Source organism: Sesamum indicum, linkage group LG13 (genome assembly GCF_026168435.1).
Source record: "Sesamum indicum cultivar Baizhima isolate 11 linkage group LG13, ASM2616843v1, whole genome shotgun sequence".
NCBI lineage: Eukaryota > Viridiplantae > Streptophyta > Magnoliopsida > Lamiales > Pedaliaceae > Sesamum > Sesamum indicum.
The window spans coordinates 13,087,905-13,102,568 of NC_142669.1; the positions used below are offsets into that span (position 1 = coordinate 13,087,905).

A 14,664-nucleotide genomic window follows, 5' to 3' on the forward strand; every position below is an offset into this window, starting at 1 on the left:
AAGGCCACAACTATCCTTGTCATAGTCTCCTTGGCTTAGTCTCAGTCTTTTTTATCTTGATCATTGGTAATGTCTTTCTCTTGCTTCTCTTAATGAAACTTATCATGTACTTTCGTTTCAACTTATTAAGAGTTTCTTCTTCAATCACTTGAAAATTGAATCTCAAATTGTTCTTGTTTTTTCTTATAAAGCAATCCTCTTTTTCTCTTCTGACTTTGTTTAGTAGAGACCTCATTTTCGTCACCAATTTCAATTGATGTATTGTCATTCTGTCTCAAAAGTTTCATTTTTCCCTTTCTTTCTAAGTTTTTGGTAGATGTAGTTAACAATGAGAAAATAAATAAAAGTTGCTTGAATTATGCAAAATACACTAGGTCGTAGCTTATCATGTGTACATATCATTAAAATGTTCCAAGTTCAATTAATGAATTATAACATGTATTTGTGGTCATTAATATACTTTAATTTACTAAACAACACTAATTTTGTTATCAAAATCTATGTCTTTATGTATTAAGTAATTGTTTTGTTTAATTCTAAGAAAATTAGTTCATATGATTCGAATAAATTTATGTTAACTACATAATATTTCAAAATAAACAAGAGTAATAAGTCGGTCATCATTCTTATATATATCAATAACTATAAATGACTTAATAATTACAATATATTAATAAACTATAATATGTCATACAAGAATTTTAAATGACTTTTTGAACCATCCGTACCTTTTATAATAATATAGAAAACGTTTATTTATAGTCGAATTCCCGTTGTTTCTTCCTTTTCTTTAGTATATGTAGTGATGGTTTAGAAGTAACTTTTACATGTAGTGAGAGAGGCACTTCATCTGGGTTAAAAGACCTGGAAAAAATCCTGGGACACAAGCATAAAGGAATACCTGCATTTGTCAACTGATCTTTGCTTGATATTAAATCAAGAAATGCTCACCTAGATTAGCAGCAGTAGTTGAAACCTCTGATGTGCAGCCCAACATAGATATGAGATGGCAACTTCAAGATTCTGCTCTAGGTTTAGCGAGATCTAGGACCCCAAGAACAGGAAGAACCAAAAAGTGGCAAGACACTTAAGGCATGCTATTAAATGATGCCAACAGAATGGCATGAACATCCACAAGAGTACAACAAACGAGCCAAAACAAAGAGTGTGCAGATTCATGAATTCCCTCGCATCAGAGAAAATTCTTAGCAAGAATTTCTTAATTCATTAATAATCCATTGTAGTAATAGATATAATTGGATTGTAACTGGAACCTTAAGCAATGAGACCTCATCTCTCAATAAGCTTCACCAGACAAACCAAAGAAGGGCATAAGATATATTTTAGCATTGGTTTACATTCAATGAAACGTCTAAGGAAACAATCTGTTTTCCAGCTGCTAGTCCTGCGTTAATAAAAGAAAAATATGTCCTATCATTCGAGGCCTTTGGTTACAATACATTGTATATTGGTAGAGATGCTAACCTGTGGTTGATTAATGAGGATATGCAACAATTTAACCATCAATCAGGAGATCAGAGGAAGTCCATCACATATTGAAGACAATAAACAAATAAATAAATGCATACAGTTACCTTGACCACACGAGAAAAGACCCTAAAACCAAAGCTTTTGGGTCATGCTGCAGAAAGATCAAACTAGGAAAACTTTATCCAGTATGTCATATCTAACATGGTTCTGGGTCCTCTTAGCTCCAGAACTCGTGATTGCCTTGGTTCACATGAGAAATGAATAATATCTCTCATAGAAGTCAACCAAAGAAAGGATACATGGGCTCCATCCTCCAATTTGCCTATGGGATGCTGCTATCAAGGGAACTACATATCAAAAACAAAGTAACTTGAGAGATGCTACTCCAACAGCAACTCGTCATTTTAAGAGATTTTCCAGCATACCAAGTACTATTACTATCTAAGCCAAAACTCTCAAGTATAATCACAATCTCTCCACTTCTACACTGATTGAGACATCTCCCAATCTCCAAAACCATCTTTTGTCTTTAGAGAGAGAATGGCAACCAGATATTTTCCTTATTTATAAGGAGGACGCAATGCAGACAAATCACAACCTCAGCATTGGGTCTAGAAAGTGGTTTATATGCATAATTACGGTACATAAGGGACAGGAGTAGAGTTATGCAGTGCAGCACATAAAAAAAAAATAGGAAATGTGTTCAAAATCTAAAGACTGGAAGGAGGGAAAAGGAACCAATCCTTAGGCATTTAGATGTCAGCTTTAGGGTTCTCTTTGCTACGAAACCAATTGTGAACTCAAAAGTAATGCACATCAATTGCTTCTTGTGTTCAACCATTGACATTTTCAGCGTGTGGCAACCAGGTGGCATAATTCCAGGTAATTCTTGGGAGCGAGAGACCACGAAATCGCCAATAGAAACAGGGCATGACATCTCTGCACCAAGATCACGGTCCTCACTGTGGATGTGAAATCCATATTACAAAACATGAATACCAGTTTCCCACCATATATTGCTTCATTTGTAGCTGCAGCAATCTGGAAGGTGGTATTATTGCCTCTAGAAATTGGATATGGGTCTATCTTGAGTCCACTGACCTTCACAGCATAGTTAGCCTTCTTACCGAAGTAGTGAACATCAGTGGACTTCGCAGAGATCAAAGGTACAAGAAAATAAATTTTCAAAAGAAGAAACCCACAACTATTTGTAAGGAGATCAGAATCAATGGAGCTCCTTAACTAAAATCTAAAGCCAAACTCACATGCCAGCCACTTATTGTACATTACATCAATGCCTGCCGGAGTAGAGTATACCAGAGCTATAACAAGTTTGGCACTCAAGAAAATTTTTGCAACACAAATTTCTTAGTCAACTATCATTCTTGTCTAAAGCTTTCACGCAAGAAGCACAACCGAACTAATCCGACGGAGAAATGCAGAACATACAATAGAAGCACTCATTTGAAAGAAAAGCACGTTCTTTTGCACACGCCAGCAAAAAACGCTACCTCCGTCTAAAATTGGAAAATGAAATACTGCAGTTCAAGTGTTAACAGATTGCCCATCAATCGCAGTTCTAAGAACACATATCACTACAATAACTTCGAACAAGTACAGAGGTTTCAAACTAATCGAGCTCCTTCTGAACCTTAATTCCCATGGAATTCGCGGTCCCAATAATGGACTTCGAGATGGACTCAAGCGGCATATACTGACAGTACGGATCACTCTGCTTGATCTTGGCGATCTCGTAAACGTGCTTAAGGGTAATGGTCGAGGCGGTCACGTGACCTGGGCGGCTACTGCCGCTCTCGATTCCGGCCGCCTTCTTGAGGTACCACGTGACGGACGGAGATTTCACCGTGAACTCAAAGGTGTTGTCCGTGAACGCCGTTATTGTGACGGCCATCGGGGTTTCGGGCTTGTATTTCTGGGTCCGCGCATTGAAGTCTTTGCAGAACGCCATTAGATTTAGCCTGTATTGACCCAGGGCAGGACCCACCGGTGGCGCGGGCTTCGCTCCGCCTGCCGGAACCGTGAGGCGTATCGTCGCCGCCACCGGGCGTCGAGTGAGAATCTCCTTGAGCGTCGCCATGTAGGCCTTGGGAGAGAGGGAGAAAAAATGGGTAAAGGATTGTGGGCATGGAGACTTATGATGGCCCACAGCATAATGGACTCCATTGTTGGGCCTAACGCTCAGTTTCTCAAGAACAAATGGAGTAGTTGCTTTCCTCTTCCTCTTCCTCTTCCCTTTTTTATTAATCTATACTAATATAATATAAAAAATAAATTCTTTTTCACTCACAAATAACAGTGATACCGTAATATTAATTTTTTTTATCTTTTTAATAATACTTTAGTTAGTTTTCTTTTCTTATTTATTTTTTTAAAAATATGTGTTAATTTATATATTTTATTCTTATTTATAATAAATTTTAAATCGTCAAATATTTATTTAGTATATACATGTAAAAATGATATACCATAATAACTAATTTAAATGAGGTATTTGTGTGGTATATTGATTCTAGGGTCTTGCAAGTATTCAATACATAATTTTTGTACATGTAGTAAGTATCTATCAACTGCAGTGTAATATACAAGGAAAATTAAATAACGTCTTATCCTGAGATTTGATATAATTATAAATATTATTTTATTATTTGAAAAAAATATCAATACCCCCTGATTATAACGATTGTCTAACAAGTAACCCAATTCGTTAGTCTCTGTTAAGTTCCATCCATTTTAGTGATAAACTGACCAAAATACCCGCGTAAACTAAAAACTTTAATATTATTTTATTTTTAAAAATTTTCTGATTTTTTATGGACTAAATAGATATATTTTTATAAATTTTTAAATTTTCTATCCACCCCAACCAATTATTTTACAAAAAAAACTTATAGCAAAGGTAAATTAAAAATTTCATACCTCCACTAAAAACTACAGAATTTTATCATACAACAGAAAATATTTATAATTTTTTAAATAATAAAAAAATATTCATAATTATATTAAATTTCAGAATAATTTACTCTAAATTACAATGTGGATGCAGTCAAGTTGGCATAGATGTATTACATTCACTGCATACATGCAATCAATAGTTAAACTCATAGGGAAAGTGAGTAGATTTAAGAGTAGTGGGAAACACAAACACTGCGAAATTTCTTAATAGCTTAGATCATATGTGGTGTGATGTGTCAATGTTATAAGAAGATATGCCAATTCAACCAACTGCTGCTTGAGTAGTGAGAATGGGGCTCCACACATTTCTTTCCTTTGCTGATGAGAAGGAAGAGGCTATCAGCGCACACTCCAATCACACCACAACTGTAGACAAACCTCATATTGCCTTAAACCAAAAAGCACCATGCTCCATTTTAGCCATACTAACTATTTCAAATTATTAATATTATAGCTTATATCTTGGTGTATACATGACATGTTGTGGGTTGAAGGTTAGAGTCCACCCTATTCTCTCCGTAAAGCAGTTGTCTCAGAAGAGGATCTGACAGCAACCACAAATCATTGGAAACTCAAGCCAGTTTTTGCTAAATTATGTACAAGACCTGTGCTATATCTACACCAGACACTCAAAAGCCCCAGAGTAGCAAAAGCTATTGTGCACTGCCAGTGAAGTACTTAGAAAAGCATTCTTCTGTGCTGCAGTATTTGAGCATCACTTTGTACACCTCAATCAATAGCTTCGGGAACCGACTCCTGAAATACCTATCAAATCCTTCGGGTACCGGTCCAATCATCTCCTGACATTAACACATCATGTAAAACTTTAGCCACCAGTGACAAGGTATGGTGAGAGATGCAAACAGTGGACATTTGTAATTTTGCTTCACATGAACAGCACATTGCCCATATACCATGTGTCTCCTGACACTAGAACAAGTATAAATTCGCTAACTAAATTACAGCATAGAAAAAAAAGGTTGAGGTGGTTATGAAAATTCTGAAACCACCAGGTCTCAAATGCAAGAACCACCAGCTTTCTCATACCGAGCTGTTGGATTTGCATTATTCCATACAGCAAGATGGGATTTTCACCAAAGTGGCAATCAATTTCAAAAAGGGCAAAAACATTTCAGTACCTGAATTTCTGCAGGAAGCTCCCTGTAATGATTCAACTTGTTACGCATGACTCTTAGTAAGTCACGAACACTGTCAAACCTATAACGTCTATAACGACCAATATTATTAAGAAATAAAGGTTCCATCTTCTCATTCCACTTTGCACCCAAAGCCACAGGGGCAGTGCTTTCTAATGATTTCAAGAGATCCGAATTAGCCTCCCTATCTTCCAATTCCACCCTATCACTTGTATCACGGAGGAAGGAAAGCCGCATCTCCGCATTCCAAAACAAAGGATGGTAAAGCACCTCCAGCGCCCTTGGCCTAAAATCAGAGGCAAGAGATTAAAATGACATTTAGAAAGCTGAGATTCAATTAGTTCCCAGATCAAAGTTATCAAATTACTAATAGCTCAAGAAAAGGCTCTACTTCCCTAATCTCCCTGTAGGAAGCTGGGGAACAGGAGCCAAAGTAAGGAAACACAAATCTATTGGACGTTTTGCCGTTCTGTAATAACTTACAAAAGAATAATTCATATCCTAAATTGGAAACACATGTATATAATTTCTTCTGCAGCAGTAAGAACCTATAAACCCTTAAGAAGGAGAAAACCTTTCTAACATATAAAATTGCTGCAGCGACACCATTTACAGTCTGGTGAAAACTTCTCCTGAATACTTCTTTGCGTAGAAAAGAATTGCAGTGATTTGACAAACAAGTATTTCAAGATGTTAAAACAGCTGCAATTGCCAAGAGTTAGTCAAGATTGTAATACTAGTATACCTCATTTCAGCATTAGGATCTAATAATCGCAAGATCAGATCCACTGCTTCCGGAATATGTTCTACCAGGAAAAGGTCAACTTTACTTTTTACGATGTTGATGTCACGTTCCAGGCGATTCCCAAAGGGATGTCTACCACCAGTAATGCAGAAAAACAAAACACAACCAAGACTAAACAAATCAACTCCCCGCGTTTGACGCCCATGGAGAAGCTGTTCAGGTGCTTGCCATCCGGAACTTCCACTGCCTGAAACAGATCAATCAGTTATATGAACCAAGAAACAATTTCTCATAGATAAGTAATAATTTAACTAAATAATTAATCTATAAATTATAAATAATCTTGCGATTTTTATTTCTTTATTCCTGTTTCTGCTTGATGCTCAATATATTTCCTTTTTATTTGGTCTCATAGACTTTTTTGTTTCCTTTCTCTCTGAATTCCGAATTACTCTTCTCTTTTATTTTAAATTTGGTTTTCTGTGTCTGCTTTTTCTTCTTCTCTCTAACCAATAAAGTGCAGACATGGAATGAGATCATGGATAAAAGAAAATCAAAAGTTTCTTTAAATCTTTCTAGTGGTTATATTGTAATTTACTTTTGTAAATTAATACAAGTTAATAATAAGTAAAACTTCATGTGAAAATCTTGAAAGTCAAAATTAAAAGAAAGTAAGACATTCGCTCTATGATGCATTCTTAAATATCTAGAACAAGAGTAAGCAACCATGAACAAAATGTTTTGCACACTATTTCATTTGGTTATATTAAATTCTATTATACTTGTAACCGAAATTATAATTCTCTAGTAATGTAACTCCATATAAGTAACATATAAAGAATTGTAATAGAATAAAAGAGATTGAAGTTAAATGTATTTCAAGGCAAAAAATGATTTTGACTTTGGTCCATCAAAGTTACATTATGCTCTCGTTGGAACAAATATTTTGGTTTTTATTTTTTTAACTTTTTTGGGCTTTAATCTTATTGAGTATGCCTACTATATATATTTATGTGTGTATATATCTATGTGTGTGTGTGTGTGTGAAAAAGAAGCATGAGAAGAAAATTAAATGAAAAAAATATTAATAGGAATTTCAACAGAAACAGGACGAGTAACTCATGGCAAATTTGTGGGAACACTTCCCTAAACAGGTTGATCAGGTTAAATCCATGAGATAATCAATTATCTGGAAATTAATTTCATATCAACTACCTAACTGCAATCAAGAATTACAATTAAATAGGCATGTAGTAGATATAACAAAAACTCCAAAAAAAAAATTACACTAATTGATTTGTACTTGGACTAAGGCCACTAATTTACTGCACTGGAGCACATTAAACTATGAAACACAGAGACAATCAACTGGCAGGTTCACCAAGAAAGATTTATTTGTTACCTGTAGCATGATTACTCAAGGAAGACATATCTCCAACAAGGCGCTTGCTAATGCCCATGTCAGAAAGCTTTGCACAAAGAGATCTTTCTCTGATTATCAAAACATTTTGAGGCTTCAGATCCCGGTGAACAATTCCTAATTCATGTAGATGAGCAATTCCAGATATTACATCCCTGCGCTCCACATGGACATAGCAAGAAGAAAAAGAAAAGAAAAAAAGCAATATAACAATCAGCTTTGTATCAAAGTATTTTCCGTTGCTCAAATTTAATTTGTTTTTCTCAATCTAAAAATATTTGGTAGGAAAATTAGATGACCTCATCAATTTCAACAACAAATGCGAAGGATAGCCATCTGAGTTCCACAACTCAAATTCCTGCATAGAGCCTTTCATAGAGTCCAAAGAGATGGTAAACTCTGCCGGAATCTCTGCATCCAAGTTCTTGCCAAGAGTTGGGTTGCTGGAGGACTTTAAGTGCATAAGAATAAGATCATTTAAGCTGCAAGCACAACGTTCCAATGCAAGATAAACAAAATCTTGGTCTTGCTCTACTCCGTACCATCTTACTATATTTGGATGGCAGTCAGACACAATAAGATTTTGGATCTCTTTAAAGGCAATATCATTATGGGCTCTAACAAGGCGCTTCACGGCAACAGGACGACCTTCATAAATCCCTTCAAGAACAATGGTACCATTACTACCTTTGCCAATTTCTTTGTTGGAAACAACTAACTTACCAATTCTGCGCCCATCTGTAACCAGAGTTGGTTGGTTGAGGTTCAGCAAAAAGTTATTATCACCCCCATTGTGAATGTGTTGAGCCTCATCTTCTTGTTTATCTTGTTCCACATTGTAACTTCCTACCTTCCCAGTTTTGCGAGATTTCTTCCTTTTTGATTGTGTATTTGGAGAACTCATGCCAGTGGACTTCATAGCCAAGTTGACTTTTATTGTAGAGACTACACTATAATGGTAGACAACAAAGACTACAAGACAAATAAAAAGAAGAATGAGTTTTGATGTGCCAAACTCCCACTGAGGAGTTATAGAACCATCATCAGAAAGCACTTTCACTTCATGCACATTAGTTACCCCACAATTTTCACCAAATGTATGCAAAGGAAGAACAGCCTTAAGGTCCTTGCTATCATGTGCACCTCCAAAATCACTACTGCGAGACAAAGGAAGAAGTTCCAGAACTTTTTCAACATTTGGCTGTGAAGGAAGGACATCAGCCGTGGATGCAGGAAGCATCATATCTGGGTGAAGAACCTCTGGTGGCCTGTGAAGCATGGATAAGGTTTCCAACATATTGTGATTACGGAAGCGATACACAAGCGCTCTTGACTGACATGGAAGTGGCATATTATGAGGAAGAGGTTCAGAAGACTCCAAATCAGAAAGCATAAACCCAAGTGAATCTTGACAAAGAAAAGCAGCCCCAATTTCAGCAACAGTCACATTCCATAGGACTTCATTTGAATTTGGCATAAATGACGTCAATCTATAATCTGTCCTTGTGATGTAAAGTGGTAGCTCATCTGTCTTCGGACTGGACCCAGATTGGTACTGCTCTTTGACAGTGATATTATAAGGAACATCATTAACACTGCTCTGCGTTGTGGATGGAGGATCTGACATCCTATATGTATGAATGACCCTTCCAGTCTTGGCATCAACTAAAAAAGCAGTTGTCTTTTTAGAACCAAGTACAATTCCTCCATCCTCTGCTATTTGAGGTGTTGAACTGATATACTCTTCAAGACTCTTCATAAGTTTCTAAGAGACATGCAATTGATATACAATAAAATAAGAGGGATGCAATCAATATACAAAAAATAAGACTATAAGAGGCAATCGGCGTACATCAATAAATGGAAGACAATAAATAAATGAAAATATTAGTACAAAACCCTTTAGAAGAAAATGTTCTATAACATACAACATACATAAACTGTAAGAATTTCATACATCAATTTTATTTGACTTCCCAATTTTGAGTTTGCTAATAGGTAGTTATCAATTTAGTCTCTAGAAAAACTTTCGTTAATGGAATTTCTTAGGTAGCAGGAAAATTGTAAAACCACACATTTTTCACGTGTGAACTATGATTCTTTGCTTAAAATTTTGATTTTGCTAATAGGTATATAGCAATTTCAACAAATTTCCTTACGGTACAATTTCTTAGATAAAGTGAATTACAGGTTTCATGTAAGGAATATATCATTGTTATCACTCCGTTTAGACCTAAACTTATAATAGTGACTTGGATTATAACTGAAAAATAGGTGTCTAGAGAGATTCTTTTTCTTTCTCTTCAAGGACTGTGCTGGTGGGATGACACACATTTCCCCTAAGATTTTATATGAAGGGAATAAATGAATAAAATAAACATGTTCTATTAAAGTCTGTCATTTTTATTCATTTTCATTATCATCAATTAATCATAATATGGATGTCTGGAACCAATAAAACCATCGATTCCATTAGAAACAAACTAACTTGAGTTACAATGGAGGAGACCTTATAAGGCACTTTGGCCATCTAGTAAAAACCAAAAGGAGAATCATGGTCATCCTTTGTTTTTTTCAATTGTCCATGCATGAAGGCACTCACAGAGAGACTCTGAGTTATAAAAGAGAAATATTTGAAAATTCCACATTCATAAATGACATATACGTGGTTTGAAGGGTCTGAGGGAGCAATGAAACTAAGATATTGTGGAAATATGTTGTTTTTGCTATCCTCCGTCTATCTGGGTAGAAAGGAATGGACATAACCTTGGAAACTAAGAATCAACTAATAGTTGCATTTGACAAAAAGTTACACCACATTGCCTCTCTTTCCTAAAGCATTAGTTCTGTTTAGGAGTCTTCCTTAGGGAGACCATAGAGATTAACAAGAAATAGTTACTAACTTATTCATGTGTTTTTTAGGACTTTGTCCTCTTCCTTGTAATCTCTCTATCTTTCTTTATGAAATTTATTTTATATCAAAAAGATAGTAAATCAACCTGACTCAAACTAGAACACCACTGCTAAGGAGAAGATAATAATGTAAAAGATATTAAATCAACCTAACCAAATCGGATAGCAAATAATCTAAACCTTCTTCATTTAGATGAGAAGAGAACCATTTTCAGGAAATCTTCTTGCACCTCAGCTACTGATTGTAATAAAATTCCTATTAGAAAATTCAGATAAAACCATGTTACTCATTCCAAAAGGTATTAGAGAAGAAACACCCCTCGTGAAAATACACACATCAGTTAAGTAAAATTCTCTATCATTGCGAGTTCAGCAGCCAGCAGAAGATAAGACTGGCTGCCATCATTTTAATTTCGGAAACATGCAGGGACAAGAAAAAAGTATTTCCGTCCATTCAAATGGGCAGATAGAAATGTTAAACAGAGATCTAACTCTTTTAAACAACTAAAACTATATCTCACTTCCTAACAGTAAAACAAAGATGTCGACAGTCGACCCCTTTTTTCTTTTTTTGCCAGAATATTGATCTTCACTCTGTTGAGATTTTCTGGCTTGTATCTTTGTAATACTTTATTTAGCAGCAAGTTTTAGCAAAACACTACACCTGTATCTGGTTAATTTCAGATGTGTTTTGTTAACCTTTACCCTTGATACAGATAGTTCTAGGGTAGGGTTGGCTTTAGATGCTCTACTGTATATTTCAATTGAAGTTCATAAAACGGTATCAAACTAAGTTTTTGCTTGATCCCCACAGAAATAATAATTAAAAACATAGATGCACACTTGATCCTTAATGTTGGATGCTCTATTTTAAGGTGGTAGAGATAAACCAAAAAAGTGGTCACCTACATACTCCCGAAATATTGGCTCTAAAGGTTGTGGCAAACAACATAACCAGATTTTTCCAGAAATTGTAGCAAAGAAACAGGACAAATTCGAGCCTCGTCTTTACTAGGTGTTTTCCGTAGTTGGTTCCCTCATAACACCGAAACTTCATTGTGATTGTGTGATGCAACCTATCCTCAGCCCTTATGCCTAGAGGATTCAAGGAGTCATCTCCAAACTTCTCTTTTATTCTATATCTACTTCTTTAGGTTTCAGCCGGTCACAAGAGTGCCCAACCCTTTCTGACGAACTAAAAAGTCAAATGCTCGTGACTTTTCCTTCACAAAAGTGAGTTCATTAATTCACAAATACTGTAAAACCTAATTTTCAATTAGTGAAAATTAGTGTAGCATTTGAAAACCTGTTTCTAAGTTCAACATCTGCATTCCTTTCCTTTAAATTATACCAGATCATTACTCCAGTACACAAGGATTCAAACATCAAAAGCATGCTTGTACACCTTTTCTTAATTAAAACTAAGTTGGTGCAGCATCAATTGTTTCAATATGAGAAGTACTCTTAGCATGGCCACTAAAGCTAGTGAGCAAAGAACTCACAGACTGTCCAATTTCATTATACAGAAAACAGCTACAGAGAAAATGGACAAGAGACAGCCACATTTAGTTTGACTGTTGACAACTGCATATTTCAGGCACAAATGCTCTTTACGTGCAGAAATTTAATTTAATATAACATCTATAATGAAATGAGAGAAAACCAATAACAAGCAATGTTGTCACCACACTCTAGAAACATTCCAACATCCATTACATATCTTTAATAACTCTGAGGCAATACAGTTTGAGGATGTGATAGTTGACATACCAGCTTGCCAAGGCTGTTGTGTGCATACAGTTCCCAATCATCCCCACAATCAATGAAGTAATTGCTTTCCACCCCAGATGCATTTTCCTTATCACTAACAGGAGCCTGGTATGATGAGTAAATTTGTGGTCCTGATGAAAATGACCAGAGTGGTCTCATAGAACCAACTTCCAGTAGATAAATAGTACCATCCAAAGCAGCCACTAAAGCCGTATCACCCCTGATTCCCAAAACAATTACAGGAAAAAGCCATATCAAAAAGAAAAGTAAACAGCAGACAAGTGACTTAGCCAAATACAACTACAAATAATCCAATTTATCAGAGTATTCAGATACACCAGCAACACCAATTCAATTTCCAGTTTTTACAATTCCGCAATTCTGTTGGAATCATACAACAGTTTCTCTACCAGTCTAAAAGCAGAAAAATGATTAAAATAATAACACTTCAGTTAACGACACAAAAAATACTTTAAACAACAAGAAGTAATTTTTGTTTTTGCGTTGGCAAAATATGCAGTTAGAAGAATCAAAACAAAACAGTCCCATGATTTTGCTAACAGAAAAAGCTACAAAACTTGCAGAAGCCCATTTCTCTGTTAATGTAACCGGTACACTTCCGTTCTCATAATTAATTTCCTAAGCCTTGAACTACAGCAACAATAACAAGAAGTTAATTGGTACTTTCGCAGCACACGTAAACGCAACCCTGAAAACCACTAAACAGGCAAAAGAGAACTTACTTTGAAGTAGCTGACAACAACGACCGACGCGCCGCAACCTGAAAACTGTCGCCGTAGCGTTTGACACCATTATTCAAGTTCAGAAAGTCACCGGCGGAGCCCGAAAATGCCCCAAACAAAAACAAAATGCAGAGAAATAACAACAATGTGCAGTGCTTCATCGATGACCAGATCAAAGCGCTTCCCCTTTCTCCTCAATTGGAGAAAATTACATAAAATAAAATCAGAAACTGCGACGCTAAATTAGATAAATATTAGCAGAATTAGATGGATGAATTGGGGGGAGGAAACGAAGATTCGAAGCTTGATGCGAAGAAAGCCGACCACGTTTTCTTCTTCTTCCTCTTCTTCCTCCTCCGCAGGCGCATTTGCTTTTCTTGTCAGCCAGTCTTGCTACTGCTAGTCAAACTTTTGTTCTTTCTGTAGGCGTGTTACATTTTCTTGTCTTTTTCTTAATTGAATTGAAAAAATGTATTTAGTCCAAAATTTGCAAGTCTTTAGTTGTTTGATCTTAGTTTTAATTGTAAATTATAATTTGTAATCTAAATTACAATTTTTTTTATACTTTAGTATCTAAACTTTTTTTCGTATAAACTTACCATTTTAACTTTACGAAATTTTTCAGTTTGCTATTTGTAACTATTCTTTTATCAAGTTTTTTTGTCAAAAAAATCACATACAGTGCACATTTGATATTTAAAAATTATGTAATATGTTATTTTTTACACATACACAAATGTGATATTTTTTCGATAAAAATTATTAACAAACAAATGATCATATATAGTAAAATGCAAATTTTACAAAATTGATATAGCAAGTTGACACAAAAAAAAATTAGATACCAAAATATGAAAATGAGTATAGTTGGAATTATAAAATATAATTTACCCTACTTTTAATATCAGTTCACAATACACTCCATGTGTGTAAAAATATTTAAAAAATATGATTAAACTCATTTTGGCCCCTTCTATCATTAATTTTTGAAAATTAACTTGAGAATGGATTTGCATGCCTTACTTAAAGAGTTGCTCCAAATTATTGGGAATTTAGATAAATTATAGTAACTTGGGCACACTATATGTGTGTAATTTTTATAAATATTATTTTAAAATAAAATATTTATTATTTAATAAAGTATATATAAAATAATAAATTAATACTAAATTTGTAAGAAAAATAGTGACAAAAAAAAAAGAGATGAAAGAAAATTAAAAAAAAAAGAAAATAACTATGAAAATTTTTAGATGAAAATTTTAAATAAAATAAATTCAATGTAAAAATACATACAAAAAAAAAAGGACACCCAAAAGGTGTTCTCCTTATATATATAATATAGATTATATGCACGCTGAGATAACGTGTCATAACGACTAGATATCTATAACAACTAGTTTTGTGGCATATTATTCCTACGTGCATATAATAGTTATTCTTTCACGTTTTAAA

General features: G+C 34.8%; 2 protein-coding genes across 3 annotated transcripts; both read right to left on the minus strand.

The window, feature by feature from the left end:
- Positions 1-2,954: 2,954 nt before the first annotated feature.
- MRPL11 (mitochondrial ribosomal protein L11) lies at positions 2,955-3,639 on the minus strand. The gene has a single exon (XM_011098662.3). The coding sequence runs from the start codon at positions 3,587-3,589 to the stop codon at positions 3,122-3,124; it is 468 nt and encodes a 155-aa protein (XP_011096964.1). The 5' UTR covers positions 3,590-3,639; the 3' UTR covers positions 2,955-3,121.
- Positions 3,640-4,878: 1,239 nt separating this feature from the next.
- On the minus strand, positions 4,879-13,635 carry LOC105176002 (serine/threonine-protein kinase/endoribonuclease IRE1a-like). Of its 2 annotated transcripts, XM_011098664.3 has the most exons (8): positions 13,213-13,635; positions 12,470-12,689; positions 8,510-9,551; positions 8,086-8,446; positions 7,769-7,941; positions 6,367-6,613; positions 5,604-5,907; positions 4,879-5,264 (listed from the first exon to the last, which is right to left on the minus strand). In XM_011098664.3, exons 1-8 carry the CDS (start codon positions 13,371-13,373, stop codon positions 5,118-5,120), a joined length of 2,655 nt encoding a protein of 884 aa, XP_011096966.1. In that variant the 5' UTR covers positions 13,374-13,635; the 3' UTR covers positions 4,879-5,117. The 2 variants fall into 2 exon arrangements, with proteins under 2 accessions (XP_011096966.1, XP_011096965.1); XM_011098663.3 differs by having other exon boundaries at positions 8,086-9,551.
- Positions 13,636-14,664: the final 1,029 nt, after the last annotated feature.

Excerpts from the sequence above, each read along its gene's own strand:
- MRPL11 (XM_011098662.3), bottom strand. The coding sequence starts at position 3,589 with ATGGCGACGCTCAAGGAGATTCTCACTCGACGCCCGGTGGCGGCGACG.
- LOC105176002 (XM_011098663.3), bottom strand. The coding sequence starts at position 13,373 with ATGAAGCACTGCACATTGTTGTTATTTCTCTGCATTTTGTTTTTGTTT. Across the intron at positions 9,552-12,469 it reads ACAACAGCCTTGGCAAGCTG|AAACTTATGAAGAGTCTTGA; the intron begins GTATGTCAACTA and ends CATGTCTCTTAG. Across the intron at positions 5,265-5,603 it reads AGCTTCCTGCAGAAATTCAG|GAGATGATTGGACCGGTACC; the intron begins GTACTGAAATGT and ends TGTTAATGTCAG.